Here is a 22,113-nt window from a genome sequence, read left to right as displayed (position 1 = left end):
TGAATTTTAGTTGTATTAATATTTTTTGTTTGAATTTTACATTTAAGACAATGTATTAGATCACCGTCATTCATTTATATATTTTTAAATTTTAAATAAATTTTTTATAGTTTTTTATAAATTCTAAACATAAATGTCCACATATAGGTGGATCGTCATAATCTTGGATTTTGTCCTCGGACCACTTAAGATTATTTTCACCTAAATATTTTACAAGTTCTGGTGTAGGAGACATTCCAAATGAATCGAAATAAAATTTTTATTTTTTATTTTTTTCCATGCAACCCAATGTGATGGGTTCCAACCCTTCTCGAGTAGAATTATTTAAATTTAATATTCCATATTCATTCAACCATGGTTTAAGAGGTAATTCATCTCTCATGAAACAACCTCTGATTTTTTTTATATTATGTCCAAATTGTATTATGTCAAAATTACTCAGTGGTTCGATTTTTAGATTTTTAAATTTTAAATTTTTCATACATGATGATTTAATGAAATTGTTAATTTTTTCGATTTTTTTTTTTTCAATCCAGAACCTTTATTTTCCATTTTTTTACTATGTCGAAATGTTTCTTTTTCAACTGCTTTTTTATGTTTGTAATTTGAAATAGTATATTTTATAATACAAAATATTATTAAATTTATTCACATATTAAATTCATTCCTAAACCTCTTTTTCCTTTCATTGCATATGCAGTTAAAATAGCCGGAATTTTTTCAGACATAGAACAATCAGAATCTTTACATCTCATTCAAAATTATGTCATCAAAGTCAAACATTATTGGGTATTTTCCAATCATATGCCCAATATATTCTTTAAAATGTATTCCAAATGTATTATTTGGATCTAAAGCTGGTAAATATTTTTGAGCATTTTCCCCTATTATTATATTTGAAGGCATAGGAGAATTAATTGTTGTTTTTCTCGGAGAACTTTTAGGTGTTTCATACTCTGCATTTAATAATCGTAATACCTCGGGATTACGAGGTTTATAAAGAGTTGTAGGTATTAACATTTTTTGAATATCGTGATCTGTTTTAATTGCAACCTCTTTAACATCATTAACAGAAGATTCAACTTCAGATAAGCCTTCTAATATTGGTTCAAAATTTTTTACTTTTTCTTCTGCTGAATGTTTGTCGTTTATAACTTTTTCTATAGTTACTTTTTAAATTGTTTTTAATTTTAATTATTTTTTCTAACTTTGCTGGTGAATATTCTTTTTCTTGTAATTTTTGTATATTATTTTCATCTTCATCTTTTTTCAAATTATTTAACTTTTTTTCAGAATGTAATAAATCTGACTTTTTAAATGTATTTTTTAAATTTTGTTCAAGATGAATTAATTCTTTAATATTTTCAGGTTCGTTTTCTAAATTAGTTCCTTCCTTAAAATTGTTTTGTGTTTCTGGTGGCTCTGAAAATGTGACTTTTTTAAAATTTTTTTTTATTATTTTTCTTAAATTCTTTTGATTTTGTTTAACATTCATTTATTATATTACATTTTATTTTTTTATTGGTTTTTCAAGTTTATAGTAGAAACGATTATTAATCAGATCGATTTTTATAAATCCATAGTCATTTTTCCAACAATCTGAACATAATGTTTTAAAGTCATTTAATGAAATAGTATTACTTAAAAAATCATCCCAAACATTTTTTATATATTGAGTTGATTTAAAAGCAATTAAAAGAGTTAAGTTATTTCTTATATATTGCTTATTTGCTGAACTATAACATTGATTTAAATAAATAACTGAAATGTCTTTTGGTCTTGATGTATTCATATATTCATAAATAGGTGTTTGTTCATCTAAAGGAATCAAAAACAACTAAACTACCACGCTCACATTCGTCTACATCTGTATAAGAAATATAAAAATTAATCTCAGGTATACCTTCAAATATTTCTACTAGTTCATTATAAATTGGTTGATCAATACTTTTTGTAAAAATATATAAATTTTCATACTTAGTCCAATGACTTAGAATTATACTCCTCAACACAGTTGTTTTACCGTAACCTGATGGACCAAACAACATAAGTCGCATAGGTAAATGAGATAATGATTTTTTTTTATTTTTTATTTTTTATGGTTTTATTGCAATAAATTCCATTTTTATAATAAATTTTTTTTATTTTTACTAATATAAATAATGTATAATATTTTTAAAAAGTATGATCCTTTTATTGAAAGAATTCAAACTAAAACATGGATACCTACAAATAACATTCATCTTAATACACCTAATAAAGACACAATTTTTAAAGTAAATAGTATGGAAAGTTTTCTGGTTATTAGAAAAACAAAGTTTTTTATGTCTGGTAGGTATTTGCAAGAAGATGGAAAAGAATATCCTAAAGATTCAAAAATAGAACTATTGGATAATTTTACTCCATTTTTATTTAGTAAATGTACAGCTAAAATTCGTGGTAAAACAATAAATGAAATTGAGTATACAGGAAGAGTAAGTACAATTAAAGGTGTTATAAGCTACTCTCTGGATTTAAACGGACCAACTATAAACTCAGGTTTTGTAAGTAAATTTAAAGGTGGAGGTCATTTTAATGTTATGGGTAATTTATCTCAATTTGGCATACCATTTTTCAAAGACCATCCATATCCTGTTTTCAATTGTGACATGGAATTATGTTTTACTAGAAATACAGATGATGATGCTTTATTAAAAAGAGTTGTTGCAGGAACAGAAGATGGTAAAATTATTATTGACGAACTTACAATTAAAATTCCAATTGTAGAATGCAATCCTTTGCAAAAAGTGTTATTGTTAAAAGAGTTAACTGAACTTTCTCAAGAAAAAAAGTATACTTTTAATTTTAAAGCGTGGCAATGTATTGAGGAAAGAAATATTTCGGGAAGAACTATAAAAATTGATTTAACATCTCAATATCGAAGTGTGTTTTGTGGTTTTGGATTACAAACAAACAGATTAAATACTCAAAACAATGATCCTGGTGAATTTGATCATTGTTGTGTTAGAAACTATTGGTTTGAAATAAATGGAAAACGTTATCCTGAAGAATGTCAAGATGAAGATTTTAAGAATAATAAATTTTGTCAATCTTATGAGAATTTCATGTCTTATAAATTAACTTACCATAAAAATCAACAAGAACTTCCATTGATGTAAAATGATCCAAATGATTTTAAATTATATAGGTCAATATTTCTAATTAAATCAGTTTACCAACCAATGAATATTTCTGCAACTAAAAAAAATATTATTTTACATATTGAGTTACATGAAGATTTACCCAAAGATACAATTTGTTATATTTTTTTCATAAGAGAAGATGAATTTTTGTTTGACATTGAAAAAGGTACAATTGAAGAAACTTTTAGTGGTTAAAATGTAATATACATATATATAATATGTTTTTTTTCAAGAGAATATTTCTCTTGAAAAATAATTTAATATAGGGGGGACAAATCGCCCCCTCTGGTTCAAATGGTAAAAACTGCACATCTTATTCTTTAATTAAATCAAGATAAACAATGAAATCATCATCATCAAAATAATATTTTTTACCATTTTGATCTATAATATGTATTTCTATAGTTTGAAAATGTCCTTAAACTGGTATGTATATTATTGGATTAGTTTTTATATAAGGATTAACATCATCATAATAAAAATTATACAAAAGATCTTCCTCGATGTGATTAACATTATTAACAGAGGAAAAAGATTTTTCAATTATGTTGCAATGTACATCTAATAATCGTTTATTTATATTATTATTTAAGATTTCTCCAATGTGTTTATATAAATAATTCATATTGTCAATCCCCAAACTTAATTTAAAATTTTTGTCCAATGAAAAATAATGTTTTGTTGTTATTTTAATGTAATTACCATTATTTTCCAACTTCATAATTGAAGAGAATAAACTATTCAATTGTTCAATTGAATAGTTTCCTTGTAATTCGGTTTTACTATTCTTAGTAGAATTAATACCTTTAATATTTTTTATAAAACCTTGTGTATAAATCATTACTTTCTTTGTACCTTTAATTTTATAAAAAATATCTGGTTTTAGTCCGTATGAACCAGGCCATCTTTTATTTATAGGGTTTGCTTCTGTTATAAAATCTCCAATATAATCAATACCTAAACAGTTTGACAAATATTCATCAAAACATAGACCGATTGAGGCTGAAATATTTATAAAACCATCAATTAATTCAAGAGTTATTTTAGGAAAATCGTAACAATTCAATAAATTTTCAATTTCATTTATTGTGTATATTCCTTTAAAAATTGTGTCCATTGGTATTTCACCATTTCTACCTAATATAAATCTACAATCTTGTTCTATATTTATATAATTTTCATTAGAATTAGGATAATAAATTATTGGATTACTACTAACTATTGAAAAATTAAATTCAGTGTTTTGAAAGCCTAAATATTTTTTTAAATTTTCATCTAAATTATAACAAGGAGATTTTATTTCAATTTTTTTATTAACAAAAGTTAACACTATAGGATTAATTAGTCTGTTTAATTCTGTAATGCTATATTCCCCTTTTTTTATTTGTATAATTTGATCAAGAATTTGTATTTTACAATCTGTTTCAATATTTATTAAATTTAAACCTTTTAAAAATATAGAATCCAGACCTATTTTATAATTATTATTATTATAATATTTTTCTGTTAAATGAATACAACCATTTTTAACTTTTATAAATACCATTTATAAAAGTCATTATATTTTTTTATTCAAATTCAATCAAATACATTGTATTTCCATTATTTAAATGTTTTGATCCATTATAAATAAGATTGAATTTAGTTTTTGAATTTTGATTATATAATGTAATTTGTTCATTTGTAAACACCTCTGAAAATCTATTTGGTAAAAATACTTGTAACTTTTTATTTAATATAACAACTATTGTCTTACCATTAATTGTATTAATATTTTTGAAACGAGTAACCTCATATTTTTTTCCTTTTTCTAAATCACATACTTTTATAAACTCATATTTTTCATTGCATTTATTTAAAAGTGCTTTTAAATTTTCCATTATTTATTATAATAAAAATATATTTTTTCAAACATTGAAAATTTAAAACATATATCAAAACGTTTGTTATATATATAATACAACATAACAACATACTATATTTACGTTAGACGTTCGATGTTTACGTTAGACGTTAGACGTTAGACGTAAAAAGTTGGACGTTAGATGTTCGATGTTATTATGATGAATAAATATAAAATAATAACGAACGAAAAAACGACTAATTACATAATTCGAATAATAATAATAATATGTAACTAGACTGATTATTTTTTAACATCCTGTTGTGGAATGTTATCTGCTGACTACTATACAGTGTGAATATAATACTTACGAAGTATTATATATTATAGTATACAGCGTGGTATAATTATACTAGTTTAATTTTATTTAAATAGTGTTTGTTATACTATTATACATGCCTAAGCATTGTGGCGCGGTGGGTTAAGGCGACGAACGTCTCTCCAGCACCACCCATTCAAAAATTTTACAATTTTTTTTTACAGGAAATTAGCATGTAATTAGCATGAATTTGCATGACTATCGCCAAAATTTGCATGACAAAATATACAACCCTATGACAAAAAATGATGTGCGGTGCTGGAGAGACGTCTCACCAGCACCACCCAACGTTAAAAATTAAAAATAATAACAAACTCGATATACCAAAATGTAGCACGTGATTAGCACGAATTTGCACGATATACCCGGAAATTCGCACGTGTCTGGTCCACGAACAAACCACGTTCGACTATTTCGCGCGTCTCGCCAGCACCGCCCAAAATGGAAATTTTGCGAAAATCAAAAAAATGTTTATGCCAATATTTAGCACGTGATTAGCACGAATTTGCACGATATACCCGGAAATTCGCACGTGTCTGGTTCGCGAACAAACCACGTTCGACTATTTCGCACGTCTCTTTTATCATTGAACACTTATTATTTCAAAAAGTATTAATGTTTTTGAAAATATTTTTTTACATAGTTTCAAGTTGTTAATAAACCAATGTTTTTATTAAAAAATTATATTTTTAAATATTTTTATCCTTATAATTTTTAAGGTTTTTACTTTTTTGAATGACAACATAGAGAATTCATTACATATTCCAAAGCAGAATATTTTTCTAAGTATTTTTTTTTTTCGGGCAAAAGTCCAATTCACAATATATTTGTATAGATAACAATAATATAATATAATTTAAAATAATAAAATATAACATAATAATAGATGAAACGATTAATATATAGAATAATAGGAATAATAATAATAATAATAATAATAATAATAATAATAAGAATGATCATAATAATAAAAATAATAATAATAATAATGATTATAATAATAATAATAATAATAATAAAATACATTCAATGTTTATTAAAATAATTTACTATTTTCCGAAGACATTAAAATATTTATGTGGTCACATGACGTATACTTTTTAGATGAATGAGGAATATAAAATAAATGATTGTTGTGAGTGTAGGGGTTTTTGACTTTGAAATTTAATTGACTTAATAAAAATGAATCATCAATCTTGTTATTTAGCAATTTGGTTAGGTAAGTGTCTACGTACATTTAAAGGTTCTAAATTTAATAATTTTAAAATATTTTCGTAACCAGAGTGAGGAGTTCTTTGAATATTGCATTTATGACCTATAAATCTGAGAGTTTTATTTTGAACTTTTTCAAGTTGATCATTATGTCCTACATTGTTGTGGTCCCAAATTAATGGAGCGTATTCTAATAAAGAGCGGACTAGTGAGGTATATAGACATTTTAAAGTAACTGGATCACGAAAATCGGAACAGTTTCTTTTTATCATACCAAATGCAGCTAAAGCTTTATTTTTAATCACTGATACATGAGCATTGAATAATAGCTTGGAATCAAATTTTAATCTTTAAACAATGACGAATGATGTAAGTTAATGTCACATATATAGTAATTAAAATGCAAGGGATTGTGCTTTTTGGGTTAAGGAACAATTTGGCATTTATCAATATTTAATGAAAGACGATTTGGTTTATACTTTTTTTTGATTAATAAAAATTGAATTTAGAACGAGTATTTTATGAGTTATAAGTATAGACAAGCGGAGTAGTGGACAAACATTTTGTGGGGTAACCCCGCGTACCACTGCACTCCACCATCTAAACTTTTTTATTTATTAAATTTTCATTTTCCATTATTTTTTAGTTTTATTTCTAGAAATGTCAATAAAATTTTATTTGTTGGTTAAAAAAGCTTGAAATGTAATAGAAGGCTCCTAGTATATTGTTTCAAAGGTAGATGAAAAATATTAAAAATATTTAGTCACAGTTTTTTTTTATAAGCATTTAAAGTTCAAAAATCACGAAAGTTAGCAAATTATTTTGAGTTGAGGATTCGTAAAAATTTTTCTTTTTAAATCTAAGATTTTAAAATGTAATACAAGATTCCTTATAAGATTATCTACCTTTATAAAAAAAAAAAGTGTGTACGAGAAATTCAAATTAAATTTTTATGAGCGTTTGAAATTCAAATTTTTACAACATTTAATATTTACTCGATTTCTCATGTAGCGATTTCCTTATTTTGTTGTAATTCAAAATCGAATAACTGTAGATACATGAAAATTTCACTGAATGTTTATTATAATAGCATTTCCTACACACCATACAATTTTGAAAATATTTTGACTGTTGTGCCAAAAAGTGTAAAAATTGTATACAAGGCTCTTGATATATTATAATAAATTATAAAATGTTCAGTTTTTATACCTAAGGATTCAAAATTTAAAACAAGATTCCATGTAAGTAGTTTATTCTGTTACCAAAAAATCAAAATAATACACAAGCACAGTTTATTTTTATAGTAATTTTAAGTACAAATTTGGACGAAATTACATATTAAAAAACCTAGAATAACTATTTTAGTTATTTTGTTGTGATTGTATAATATTATTCGTGGTTACTTGAAGCTTCTAAATTGTACTATTATATATCTATGATAGTATCACGGTTTGTTGTTGATGTATAACGCGTTATAAGTACCTAATGGATATTGTGATATGATTAATTTGGGATTTATTATAGATACCTATTATAGGCCAATTTTTTTTTTAATACCATAGATAAGTATATAATATGTCTTATACCTAGACTGACATACTGTCTTCGCTCAAAATCGTTAGGTTAGGATAATATATCATTGAATTCAAATTTAATACCGTCCATTATACAGTGACCCACTTGTAACCTTCAGTACAGCAGAGCACCTTTTTATTAATATTTTCACTGTAGATTGAATAATTGTTAAGTTGATAGAGCTAATTATTTAACAGTGGTAGACTTAATATAATGCTCTTGTTGGATCCCTTGTTTTTAATTTGGTTAGCTCGTAGGTAGTAAAATATTTGAATATTTTGATTAAAATAGGATATATTATATCTAAAATAGTTTAACTTGAATCATCTCTAAGGTTTAATACGATCGTGTTATTGTTTGGGTGTGATTGTAATATGATTTGTACCGTGGTATTACGGGTGAGCTGGGGAATTCCAAACAGAAGTTCATCGATATCCCATCGTATTATTGTTATTGCTCATTGCCTATTGGCCAATAAAAATAAACTGCGCTACTAATATTGCTACTATATTATCATTAACCATTTTTACTATCCAGGATTTTTTTAATTCATTATTCCGATTTCACCGTTTTTGAAATAAACGTTGTTTCCACGCCGTTATGAGTTTGGTTATTTAGTTTGCACCTAATAGTTAGTTTATGTATAATTTTTCTCTATTAATTCATTACTACCTGAATAATGGCGGGTCGAAAAGCAGTTATCCCGTCTCATCAAATTGTGGAAGCAGTTCTTAAGTTTAAAGACCGTATAATAACTAAAGTCAATGGTGAAAAAAGTAAGTATACCTAAATTTTTATAAAAACTTACAGTAATAATCAATTTAATACTAAATTAAATTAATTGACGTAGTAAATTATAACTTAATTGTGTGTATTAACTAATATGTAGGGCTCGGTAGTTATATAGATGTTAAAAAATTAAAAATATGCTTGAAAAAATGTGAAATATGAAAAACAAATTTAAGTATTTACTATAGAAATTTAAAATTATTCAAAATTCCAAAAATACCACTTTTTGTAATTAATTTTCACTAAAAGAAATAAAAGATTGATAAATAATTAGGTATATAATATTCAAATATTTGAATTTTTACATTTTTTTGAGCTGAACAAATAGTTTTCATCGTCGTGGCGCGAGCTAACCTTAAGTAAAAAAAAATAAAGCGGCGGCACGACAGTGTATATTATTATCTCGAAGCAGGAGTTGCCCATTTCAACATTGTACATTTTGGTGTTTTTTTTAACCCGACCTAACTAATTATCTACTAAATCAATATATTTCTAATAAATTGGAAAAATTAGAAAAATCGTGCAGATGATCTTTTTGAATAAATCATCAAAATAGTACGGTTAGAAATTACGTTATTAAAGGAAATGTGCAAACTTTTTAATGAGAAATTATAATGAAATCTGGAATCACGGCGGCCGCATCTCGCATTGTCGTGCCGACTGATTCCCCCACTCAATTTCATGTACGCGACGCATTTCATTATTGCTCTTTCACGACTTCACGTATATTTTAACTTAGATTCTCGCCACTACCTATACGTAGCTATGGATTATTTGTTTCAACTCGTTATCAACTATATCGCTTCATTGAATTACATTATAGCTTAAATTTTTTATATTTTATTTAATGTAGTTTGTTAAATTGTAATTATTACTATAGTATTACACTATTACCTAGTGTGTTATACTGTTGATAATTATTCCTATGTTCGTACCTATATTATGTTCGTACGATAATATGAGGCTATGAGAGCAAAAGTGGCCTAACCCCCCAAATTTTGAAAACGCAAATATTGATTTTTTCGACTCATATTATGACTCTAGTGGTGTTTCATGCAATCTCAAATCTAGTTAATAAATAATCCGCTAGATAGAAGCACTTGAACTAACCAAATAATCATGTATTTTGGTCGAAATGAAATGCAATAGTGGCCTAATCCGTTATTACTCAAAGCACGTGCGCATGATAAGAGTTCTCGTAATTACCCGCGCTCTCGTCTAGTGATATATTTTTTATCTTAACTATTTCAGTTTTCACACGTATTTTCGTTTAATGTTGTTTTTCATTTTTGTTGGTGAGCAAGTTTCAATAATAATCTTCCTATATTTTGTGTAAAAATGAACGCTTACGTCGAGAAAATGTTAAACGGTAAGTAGAATATTCTTATTGAAATAATAATTATTAACATTTAAAGTATTTAGTCACAGTAAAATAAATTAGAATAGTTACCAGCAATGGTTAATTTTTAATTTATATTGAATAAATGTAAAAAATATGCGTGATATATTTTTACAAACCACAAAAAAACAATAAAATAATAAGTATACACACATTTAGGCATTTGACAAAAAATAATATAATCAATAAATTATTTATTTTAAAATTTAATTCAGTAAATAATATTATACATTAAATATCTATGTGGTATATTAAGTTATTACACCAGGTGAACTCAATATTGTTGTTTTAGAAATTTTGGGAAGTGAATCAGATATTGATGATGATTTTAGTTCAGGCAGTGATTCGGATTTTAATCCAATGGTTGTTGAAGAGGTTGGGCATGTGGACGAGGCTAATGACTTAGATGCTGAGTTTATGGACGGACTTGAAGTTTTTGAAACAGAAAATTCTGCAGAGCATACAACTAACTCATTTTCATCAAAATGTAGAAAAAGGGTGCGTAATGAAGGTAACTGGGCACGTAACGACAGAAAAAAAAAACGAAATATGGGACTGGCTTATTTAAACACAAAAAAAGTTTTGGTTAATGGTAAAATACATCAACTCATTGACAAATGCTGCAGTGATCTTTGTTACCAAAAATTTAGCGAAAATCAACAGAAAAGATTTTTGATGATTATTATAAAATAGGTAATTTTGACTTACAAACTGCGTATTTATGCGAGTTTGGAAAATAATATAACAAGAAGGAAAATTTCTAAAACTAAAGATAAAGTGGAATGGCTGAAAATCAAGTGGCTTAGATTTGAGAGCTCTGAACCTTTCAGTTTAAAATATAAATATACAAACCAAGAGGAGATAGACTTTGACGAGCTAGACTTAAAAAAAAGAACGTCTCAAGTAAAAACCAGTTTAGAACTTTTACACCCAACCGGTAATTGTATAAGCATAGAGAAGAAAAAGGACCTTCTAGAACTTATGGCTTACGTCCCTCCAGTACACCACGCCTTTTTTCAAAGCCTCAAAACGTCGACTGGGGTACCAAATGAAGTCTTTATACTGTCGTATATTGCAGACAGTCGTCAAAATAATATTATTTTATATATATGTTATATAGGTGGGAATATTTCAAATTGTAAATTATTGACATAGGTCAGGCCAGCGAAGCAATAATGTGTTGAGGCGACAATAATATTTTCTATATAACACCGCCGTACGCGCAGGCACGGCCCCCCCGTTGTCGCTGAGTGATTCGGCGAGGACGTAGCTACGACGTGCGTGTGAAACGCCGATCGTAGTATGAGCTAGGCGATCTGAATTTGCTAAGTGTTTTATTTATGTTTGTTTTAAATACAATAAAAGTGTTTCCGACCTGAAAACCCGAGTTTTTTTTTTTTTTTTTATATTTTTATAAGAAATATACCATCTGTACCCAGAGACACAATAAGAATATAGGCTAATTTACAAAGACGTGAATCAGTTGTTGGAAGAAGCCACCCAGTAGTGACACTTCCTATTGACTTATTTTATTTTATTTTATTTTTTTTTTTTTTTAGTTAAGGAGATCTCTGCACCATTTTCTTTTTAGTCGTCGATGAGGATTACCAGGAATTTCGTTTGAAGCTAATTCACGGATTAATGGATTTGTGTGGGATATGAGACGATCATGAAAACGCTTATAGAAGTGTTTTGCTTCTTCTTCTACAGTTTTTAGGCGGAGATCAGTGTGGAGGGTGAGATTTGATATGTAAGGGGGGGAGTTTGTAATTTTTCTAAGTGTAATATTTTGAAAAGTTTGAATTTTTTTAAGATTTGAGATTTTGGCATTGCCCCAAAGTTGTATGCCGTAGGTCCATATAGGTTTGAGAAGGGATTTGTACAATAGTAGCTTAGTGTTTAAGTTTGTGTATTTATTGTTAATGAGGAGTGTTTTAAGCATGCGTAGCCTGGAATTCAGCTGTGACCGTTTAGTTTTAATATGGTGTGCCCAAGTGAGACGGCGATCGAGTGTTAGTCCGAGATATTTAACCGTAGGGGTTGAGGGAATTTGGATGTTATAGAGAGTTACAGCCGGACATTGGGCTTGTTTAAGAGTGAAAGTTGTATGAATAGATTTTGTTTGATTGATTTTAAACCGCCATTTCCTGTACCAGTCCTCCATTTGGGAGAGATTATTTTGAAGATAAGTGGAAGCTAAAACAGGGTCTGCGCTAGTTGATATTATAGCTTTGTCATCTGCGTAGTCCGCCACTAAGGTATTGGGCGTAGTAGGTTGGTCTGAGGTAAAAATATTGAACAAAACTGGGGATAGAATTCCTCCTTGCGGAACGCCAGCTCTGATACCTGCTACACTAGAAAATGCAGATCCATGACGAATTTGAAAGTATCGATCTTCAAGATAAGATTTAATGAGAATGTAATATGTTGGGGGTATACATTTCTTAAGTTTGTATAGCAGCCCTTCATGCCATACTCTATCGAAAGCTTGGGAGATGTCAAGGAATGCACATGTGCAAAATAACTTTTTTTCCAACGCAAAGGTAATAGCATCAACAACCCTGTGAACTTGATGAATGGTAGAATGCTTGGCGCAAAAGCCAAACTGATTGTCCGGTAATATATTATTTGCATTTATGAAGGGAAGAATGCGTTTGAGTATGAGTCTTTCCAGAACTTTGGCAAAAAAGGGGAGCAAGCTTATCGGTCTATAGGAAGGAAGAGAGTCAAGGGGTTTGCCTGGCTTTGGAATTAGTATAATTGTAGAAAACTTCCAGATGAGTGGAAAATAGGAGAGCCTCAGAATCGCGTTGAATATATGGGTTAGTAAGATTATAGCACGTTTTGGTAAACATCTAGCCACTTCGGCTGTGATAAAATCGAAACCCGGAGATTTTTTGAGTCGGTATTTTTGAATTGTGAATTTGACGTCATTTGGTGTGAAGTGTTTCTCTGGAAGGGAAAGTGGAAGTGGAGAGTTGAGGAGAGTTTGGACAGTATTTACGTTTACAGGATCAATTATATCTGGGTGAGGTTGGAAGATTTCGTAGAGATGATTTTTAAATAATTCAGCTTTCTCGAGATCAGTTGAAGCAAAACTGCCATCAGTTTTCCTTATTGGAGGGATTGCAGGATTGTGTTGAAGTATTTGCTTGGTTGCTTTCCAAAGACCTCCATCTTTTGCCGATAGGTTGGATAGGTGATTCGCGATAGAAAGGGATTTGTTTTTTGCTAGAATTTTTTTAAGTGAGTTGGCCAGACTATTATATTTTTGTTTGTGGGATGGGAGGTGGGTTCGTTGATAGAGAGCTCTGGCTCTCCGTTTTTCAGCTATGAGCATACGTATGTGATTTGGTAGTGGGAATTTGTTTTTGGAGAGCGAGTTTGTATTAGCAACTGAGTTGGAGGACCTGGCCGCGGATTGAATTAGATTTGTGAGACTATTTACAGCTGAATCAATATCGTCATTCGTTTTTAATTTAACATTTAGTTTGATTGTCTGGTTAACTATATCATGGAATTTGAAGCGATCAGTGGAGGTATTAAAAAGTTTAGGTGGTGTTTCATGAGTTGAGGGGTAGTCATTAAGTGTTAGGAGAACTGATGAGTGATCTGAATTTAGATCAAGGATATTATTAGTAGTGCAGTACAAACTAGAAGGAATTTTCACGACAAAGATATCAAGAATATCCGGACTTTTTTGAGGGGAGTTAGGCCAGTAGGTAGGACCTGGGGGAGCTAATATTTTGAAATTTTTTGTAGATACGAAGTTGTGAAGGACAATACCACGCGGGTTATTTACGTGGCAACCCCAATTTTGATGTTTAGCGTTGAAATCGCCACCAATAATAAAATTATTATTGATTGTTTTGAAATAATTCGTGAAATGTTCACTATTGAGATTGTGTCTCGGGGGAGAGTATAAAGCTGCAACCGTTATAGGGATATTGTTAAGATGAATTATTATGGCACAGGATTGAAGAAAGTCTTGGCAAAAATTGGGGAGGGCTTGGAATGCTATTGTTGATTTTATAAGAATGGCTACTCCACCATGAGCAGTGTTGTCTGGGTGATTTGTTTTAAGTAGTTTGTAACCGGGAATGTAAATATGTGAGTGTTGGGTAAAATGGGTTTCTGTTATGAGACCAAGGTCGATTCTTTTATCATATAGAACAGTTTGTAGTTCGTTAACGTGGTTTTTTAAACCATTTGCATTGAACAATAATGTTAGGAGGGATTTATTTGTAAAAGCGTTATTCATTTTTTATTATCTAGAAGACTGGAAATGACTCTCGTGAGGAGAGTGATTAGAGGATTTATAAGAGTTTTGAAATCTTCTAGGAAATTTGTAATTGTAGAATTTATATTAGGGGCTGATTCGGGTGTCGGGAGGTTTTGTGATTGGCCTGCAGTAGCCTGGGCGTAGTATGGTGAAAGGTTTGGAGGAGTACCATTTTCTGGGTGGCTAACTTGTACATTATGAGACTTATATCTAACATTATCTGATATGAAAGCATTACTTGAGACAGGTTTTTTGCGGCGCTGGAGTTCTTTATAAACGCTGCAACCGCTGTAGTTGGCCGGATGGTCCCCAGAGCACAGCGCGCATTTGGCTGGTGAATCACGTGATTTGGAACATTCTGAGGATGGGTGGAAAGCACTGCAACGAACACAGCGAGCAGAATACCCGCAGTAGGCTCTCGTGTGGCCATACTCCTGGCAGTTGAGGCACTGGCTTATTACTTTAGGCTTATATGGTTCCTCGACTTTGACTTTTGTATGCAGCAAAGAGGAGAGTTTGAAAATATCGTTCGAATGGTGAGTTGGTTCAAGGTCAACGAAGAAAAGAGGTAGTGGGCATTTGCTGGTCTTATGTAGTACGTTTGTGACTTTCCTTACCTCGAAAAGACGCAGTTCTAATTCGCTTTTTATAAGATCTGTGGATGTAGTCGGGTGGAGATTTCGGATAACGGCACGCGTCGGCTTATCTTCTTTGAGTTGAAATGTGTGATATTGGGCTTTTTTTTCCTTTAAAAAATGGATAAGTGTTCAGGATTCAGGGTTGGAGGTTTGAATTTTTAAGCTGTCAGTCGAGGATTTGCAAACAAAGTTATCTACTCCAATTATCTCAATTAAAGATGAGCATAGGTCTGGAAAGTTTAATACACCTTTTACAAAAATTGGCGGAGGTAATTTAATTTTGTCTGCAATGATAGGTATTTCAGGTGTTTCAGGTGTTGGGTTGACTGGTGAGTTGGTGGATTCAGTTTGCGCTAGCGGTTCGTACCGATTTGCAGTTATAAATAGTTTTTGCATTTTTTTGCTTGGATCATGATTCGGAGAACTCGGGTTTGAGGAAGATGACAGATTCCTTTTACCGGTATTAGTTGTCCAGTCTGGATTTGAGGGGGAGTTGAACGAATCATGTTCAAAAACCGTGTCATTTGAATTTGTGGTGGATTTTTCATGGCGAGCTGCCTGTATAACGTTTTTAGAATTTTTATTTTTACCTTTTCCGATTAGCGGTTTAATTTGAGACTGCGGCATATTATCTCATGGGCAAAGGTCGTGGGACGCTGCCCGTGGCAGCAATAACGCGACGACGGTTATATAACAGTGATTGTAGTTTTAAAACATACAGAATTTTTGATTAATTTAAATGTGAATTTACGCAACTAACGCAATTTACGGGTTGTAAGTTTGAATTCACTATGATTAATTGAAAGCAATTTCCACTTGTCTATTTGTACATATTAAATTTGTCACATTCGAACTGAAAAATAAACGTGAACGAAACAATTGACGGAGCGTAATTTTATTACGTGTGCGCCGAACAAGGTGCGACAATAATAATATTTTCTATATAACACCGCCGTACGCGCAGGCACGCCCCCCCCCCCCCCCCCCCCCCCGTTGTCGCTGAGTGATTCGGCGAGGACGTAGCTACGACGTGCGTGTGAAACGCCGATCGTAGTACGAGCTAGGCGATCTGAATTTGCTAAGCGTTTTATTTATGTTTGTTTTAAATACAATAAAAGTGTTTCCGACCTGAAAACCCGAGTTAAACATTATTTTAGTCATTCTTACGTTCTTACCTTTTATAGGAACAGCGCCGGGATATACGTACTATGTGTCAATGAAGTTTTATTAAACTGAAAAGTGCCAAGGTATATGTAATCTTTGAGTCATTTCAACTAGATAGGAACGAACTAAGAATTGACAAGCGCCTACCATCGTACCTCAACGAGTTAACAGTGCCATTCTAATTAACTTTAGAGAGTGTCATTAACTAGAGAATACGAGGGTAAGGCGATAGTTGGTTTACCGCGTATTGTCTAATACGGGTGATACCACAGAGTGGCGCCCAACGGGGTTCTTATTCACGGGCGGAGACATTTTTTTTTTTTTGTGCGTGTGCCCTGGTACCTCAACCTTGGCACGTTTAATTTTTCGAAGTGTTTATGTACGAGAAGTACAACAATTTTTACGTGTGGTCTGGGAAAAATTCCCTTGGCACACCAATTTTTTTTGTACAAGTGAAGTACGACAATTGTGTACGTTTTGGGTAGTAAAACCCGGAGCAAGTTTAGTGTTTTTACCTGTTAAAGTAAAATATACTTTTTGTATGTGTTTTGGGGTGCAGTAGTAACCCAGAACGCAATTTTGTGCGTGTGTATACCGAGTGAGTAACACATACGCGTTCGATACATTTTTCTTACGGAAAAAGCAACGCTTGTACCTCGTGAGTACACCAATATATAATTTTTTGTTTTTTTTTTGTACAAGTGAAGTGCGACTAATTGTACATTTCTGGTAGTGTAACCGGGAGCAAATTTTTAGTGCTTTACAAGTTAAAATAACAGTTATAAGAGTTTTGGGTACAGTAGAAACCCAGAACGCAATTGTGTGCGTGTATACCGATTAACTAACAAATACGCGTTCGATTTTTGTCTTACCGACAAGACAACGTTTGTGCCGCGTGAGTACAATTTTGCTAACCGTGCGTCTACACATATACGCCAAGGTGAGCAACGTTTTGTAATATACTTAAATATTAATATTAGGACTGTAGATTAGTTTTTTAATAATTTAAATAATTTTTTATTAGTTTAATTTTCGTTCGCCCTTCAAAATTGTATTTAGTTTATTTCAAAAAAAAATAAAAATATATTTTAATTTTAATTCTTAAATTATTCAAAAATTAAGTAGTTATTGTTAAGTATAAATATATTAATAAAAATCAACTTCTTTCATTACAAAATTTTTCTTTAATTCAATTAAATCTTAATATGATATGAATGACGAAGAGCTATAGCCTTAGGTTCGAAAATTACTAAATTAACAGATATTTATTCACATAAAAAATCAGAACTTATTGAACTATGCAAATCCAAGCAATTAAAAAGCGTAGGAACCGTAGATAATCTAAGTGCTAGATTATCAAAATATTATAAAGGGATCACAGAATTAGACAACATTGAAGAAACCTTAAGCGAATTACAAAAACACGAAGTTCAAGAAAATTCAATAAAAGATAAAATCGACATTAATGATTTACTCATACAAAGTAACTTAAGCGATTAAAGTCCTGAAACAAGTAATAGTACAAAAAATAAATCAATTATTAACGACATAAAAAATATAACTAACGATTTAAAAATTAACGCAAATAAATTAATAATTCAGGCAGACAAAATTTTAGATACTAGTAATACTTTATATAATATTATATAGGAAATAGAATATTTATGTAGTCAAGTAGACAAGGATATTAAAGAGGAAGATGTTTGTGTTTACATACTAAAAGGTATAAGAGAACCTATATTACACGCAATTTCACTTCACGACAACAGTAACTTAAAAAAGTTAAAAGAAAATTTAAAAAAATATGAACTTATGCAATTTATAATTAATTCAAGAAGCTCAGGACTTAGCGAATACACAGAAATTTTGAACAAACAAGTAATGCAATTAAATACCGAAACAAAAGATAGCAACCAAGAAATTAAACGTTTAAATACAAAATTAGAAGGAATAGACAGTTATTACAAAAACAAAATTGATCAACTATGTACCGAAATGAACAATTTAAAAAAATACGACAAGACAGTAAATTTTGAAGATAGATCACGCAACAGAGACAAAAGTCCATATCCACACAAATCAGATTACAAAGGCAGGAACAATTATAGGGAAAAAAGTCCTTATCCCGATAGGTACAACGACTATAAGTTCAGAGAAAATAGTAAAGATAGATATAATAACCATAAATACAGAGATAACAGCAGAGAAATTAGCAATCATAGATATATGTCTTATTCAATGGATAGGAAGAACTCCTACGACAGGTCCAGAGATACAAGCAGAAATAGATATAACAACACAAATCGTGGAGATGACGCAAATAGAAAACAGCACAGTAGGGACAACAGCAGAGAAAGATACTCAACACCGGAAAAATTTAATGGAAGAGAAAACATAATATGCTACAAATGCAATGAAAAAGGACATTATGCAAACGATTGCAATTTTTCAAAAAACGAGCTAGGAGAAAAATCGGAATATCTACCTCGGGGAACAAATAATATTAATTTAAAAATCTACACCTCTAAATTTAACAGAGATACAAAAAATTTAAAAAAATAATTATATTCATTTTGTAGAAAATTAGTACAAATCAAAAAATTCAAATAAACTAATAACTAATGAAGTAAACGACGATGACGAAAAAGCTATAAAAAACATCGTAACAATAAGTAGTTTGAACCCACTAAACGAATTTCAAAGATTCCTACTCAGCAATAACGATAGAACCGACTTCCTATGCGATTACAGTGAACAGACGGTAAATATTTTATCATTACGAAATGATATCGCAATCGGCCATTGCACAAGTCAATGCCTTACTATGTCGAAGGAGATCGCATTACAATTTAGAAATAAATTTAACAACATTCAAAATTTAATAGACCAAAGAAAAAAAATAACCGAAATTGCTTATTTGAAAAACGGAAGACAATGGGTTCTATATCACATAACAAAAAATGAATATTACGACAAACCAGCGTACACTAACATTTTTAGAACACTAGCTAACACTAGGAAATTTTGTATTGAGAATAATATTACTACTTTAGCTTTACCCAAAATTTGAACTGGACGAGACAAAAAGGATTGGAACGTTATTTCTACTATGATTAAGTTTATTTTTCAAGACACGCAAATAAAAATTTTAATATGCCTACTACCAAACAATGACGATGAAAAACAAAATAAATATTTTAAAAACAATGGTTCACAAACTAGTAATATAATCACGTTAGGGAAAAATTTCAATAACACAATTAACGATAAATTAAAAAATGAAATCTCACAAATCGCGGGTTCATTCATAAAAACGGAAAATGTACCCGGAGACGGTGACTGTGGTGCCCACGCACTACGAATATGCCTTAAATAACATGGTATATATAGAAAGACAGTACAATTATTAAATATGCTCGGCATTCCTAATTGCAAATCTGGCTACTATCTTAAAGATGACGATCTAGCATTTATCTGTGACCAATTCAATTTCAACTTATATTTAATACACGAAAATTCTGAATATACATACGCCATAATTTACTGGGAATTAAATAGGAAAAACATAGGGATATTCAATAAAAATTGCCATTGGACACCAGGAATCATAACAGAAACATATAACCCTCGTCAATTCAATAACATAACAATAAACACAGTTTTTCCCGACTTTAATACTATAGAAGAAAATGTAGACCATTTCTTACACGAATGTTTCTATCGCTTAAAATTATCCCAACAAAACCCTATAGAGAAAAATAAAACCGACAATAATTTTAAAACAGACAAATCCACAATATGGTACTCAAAATTTTGTCAAGACTGCGAATATTTGTCCACATCCAAGGACATACTAGACGACCAAGATGACAAAGAACAGTATTGGAGCGAGGGGGGAAACGTTATGTTTTGCGAAATATGCGGAAACTACATAAGGGAATATCGGAACCGGCCTATACAAGAAGACGAGAAAGCCATAGAAACCAAAAACCAGCTAATTCAACACAAAAATGAAATCAAAATCAACAATCAAAATATAAGCGTAGATTCAGATACTGAACAAAGAGTGCTATCCATAAAAATAAAATTAGACGGTAACGAACAAAATGCAATTATAGACACAGGCTCAAATATATCATGTATAGATTATTCCCTAATAAAAAATAAACAAGTCACTAAACCCAAAGAACAAATAACTATAACAGGCGCTGGCAACAACGAACTGATACAAATAGGAACAACAGAATTAATAATTACAATCAACACACGCCAATATCAAATCAAAGTATACGTCGTTGAAGGACTAAATTGTAAATTACTATTAGGAAACGATTTTAATATTAGATACAACCTAATAGTCGATTTTAAAAATAAAAACATACAAATCGATAATAATTCTATAAAAATGGACGAAATATGGTACGAACATAATGTAAATCACAACTTAAACATTTATACAACTGAAAGCATCACAAGTGCAACCAACATTAATAAAAATAAAATTAAAATTATATCTAACGAAAATATTACTATAGCTCCTAAGACTAGGTCAAAATTAAAAGTGTCCACAAAAATGCATAATCAAACCAACTGAGCGCCTACAAAATAATAAAAAAATAACTTTAGAAACTACATTATTAAATAGTGATGACGAAGTCATATTATACAATTTCTCCAATACCTATAGTAATATACCGAGAAACCTGGTTATAGCAATTGCCACTGAATTAAATACGATTAAACGCGATAAATACGAAATAAAAAATATTAATTCAGACAATAAAATTATTAATAAAGAAAAAATAATAGTAACAAAAATAACAGAAGCAACGGATAAACAAGGTACAATAATACAAATACCTAACGAACTTAGCTATGAACAACGTATAAAGACACAAACACCAATAAGCAAATTCAAGCGTTTATTCACCTCAGACCCTTTAGACTTAGGATGCGCACAAGTAGAACCATGTGAAATTAAATTTAAAATAGACAAATCGACATTTCAACCACCGTAATTAATTAAAGAAATCCGGGAAGGTTTCGAAAATCTTATAAATTTTATCAAGTCCCTTGAATAATTTTTCTGAATATTACTTTAAACAAAAACACAAGATTTAATATAACTGTACAAATTTAACTTTCCTCAAGATTTTATAACATGTAATACCTTTTACCTACCACTCAACAAGCTACCGTCGGAGACCAGCAGACCGCTCCGGCCGCCAACGTTCTTTCATTCAATTTCTACGGATTCATCATCAACCATCATTCTCCATTATGTCCCGGACCTGCAAATTGCAACACTGTCCACGACGAAAAGGACACCGCCATGGGCCACCGAATGCCGAAAGACCAATCCACTGTACACACTACCACTTTAAGTTAACTTCTCAAGCCGGCTGTCACCCACGTTATCGTTATATAATATATTGTTTATACATAATATGCATTATATAATGATTTTAAATCAACGAACAAATTTAATTTAACTATCTACCTTTAACTTTTCTCCCGAATTGTATAACATGTAATACCCTTTTAGGAACAAATATGTAATTTAGCACCAGATTAGTAAAATCAATAGCAAGAAATTAGCAGTTTTATACTAACTAAACTATTGTAATATTATAATATAACTAATCACCTT

The 22,113-nt window shown here is 30.2% G+C and overlaps 1 protein-coding gene across 1 annotated transcript; it reads left to right on the top strand.

Annotated features, from left to right (window-relative positions):
* The first annotated feature begins 2,162 nt into the window (after nucleotides 1-2,162).
* Nucleotides 2,163-3,158, top strand: LOC132933042 (uncharacterized). The gene has a single exon (XM_060999377.1). The coding sequence runs from the start codon at nucleotides 2,163-2,165 to the stop codon at nucleotides 3,156-3,158; it is 996 nt and encodes a 331-aa protein (XP_060855360.1).
* Nucleotides 3,159-22,113: the final 18,955 nt, after the last annotated feature.

The sequence above is a fragment of the Metopolophium dirhodum genome, chromosome 1 (genome assembly GCF_019925205.1).
Source record: "Metopolophium dirhodum isolate CAU chromosome 1, ASM1992520v1, whole genome shotgun sequence".
Taxonomy (NCBI): domain Eukaryota; kingdom Metazoa; phylum Arthropoda; class Insecta; order Hemiptera; family Aphididae; genus Metopolophium; species Metopolophium dirhodum.
This window is presented reverse-complemented; position numbering and strand designations above follow the sequence as displayed.

Coding starts and splice junctions, on each gene's coding strand:
- LOC132933042 (XM_060999377.1), top strand. CDS start 2,163: ATGTATAATATTTTTAAAAAGTATGATCCTTTTATTGAAAGAATTCAA.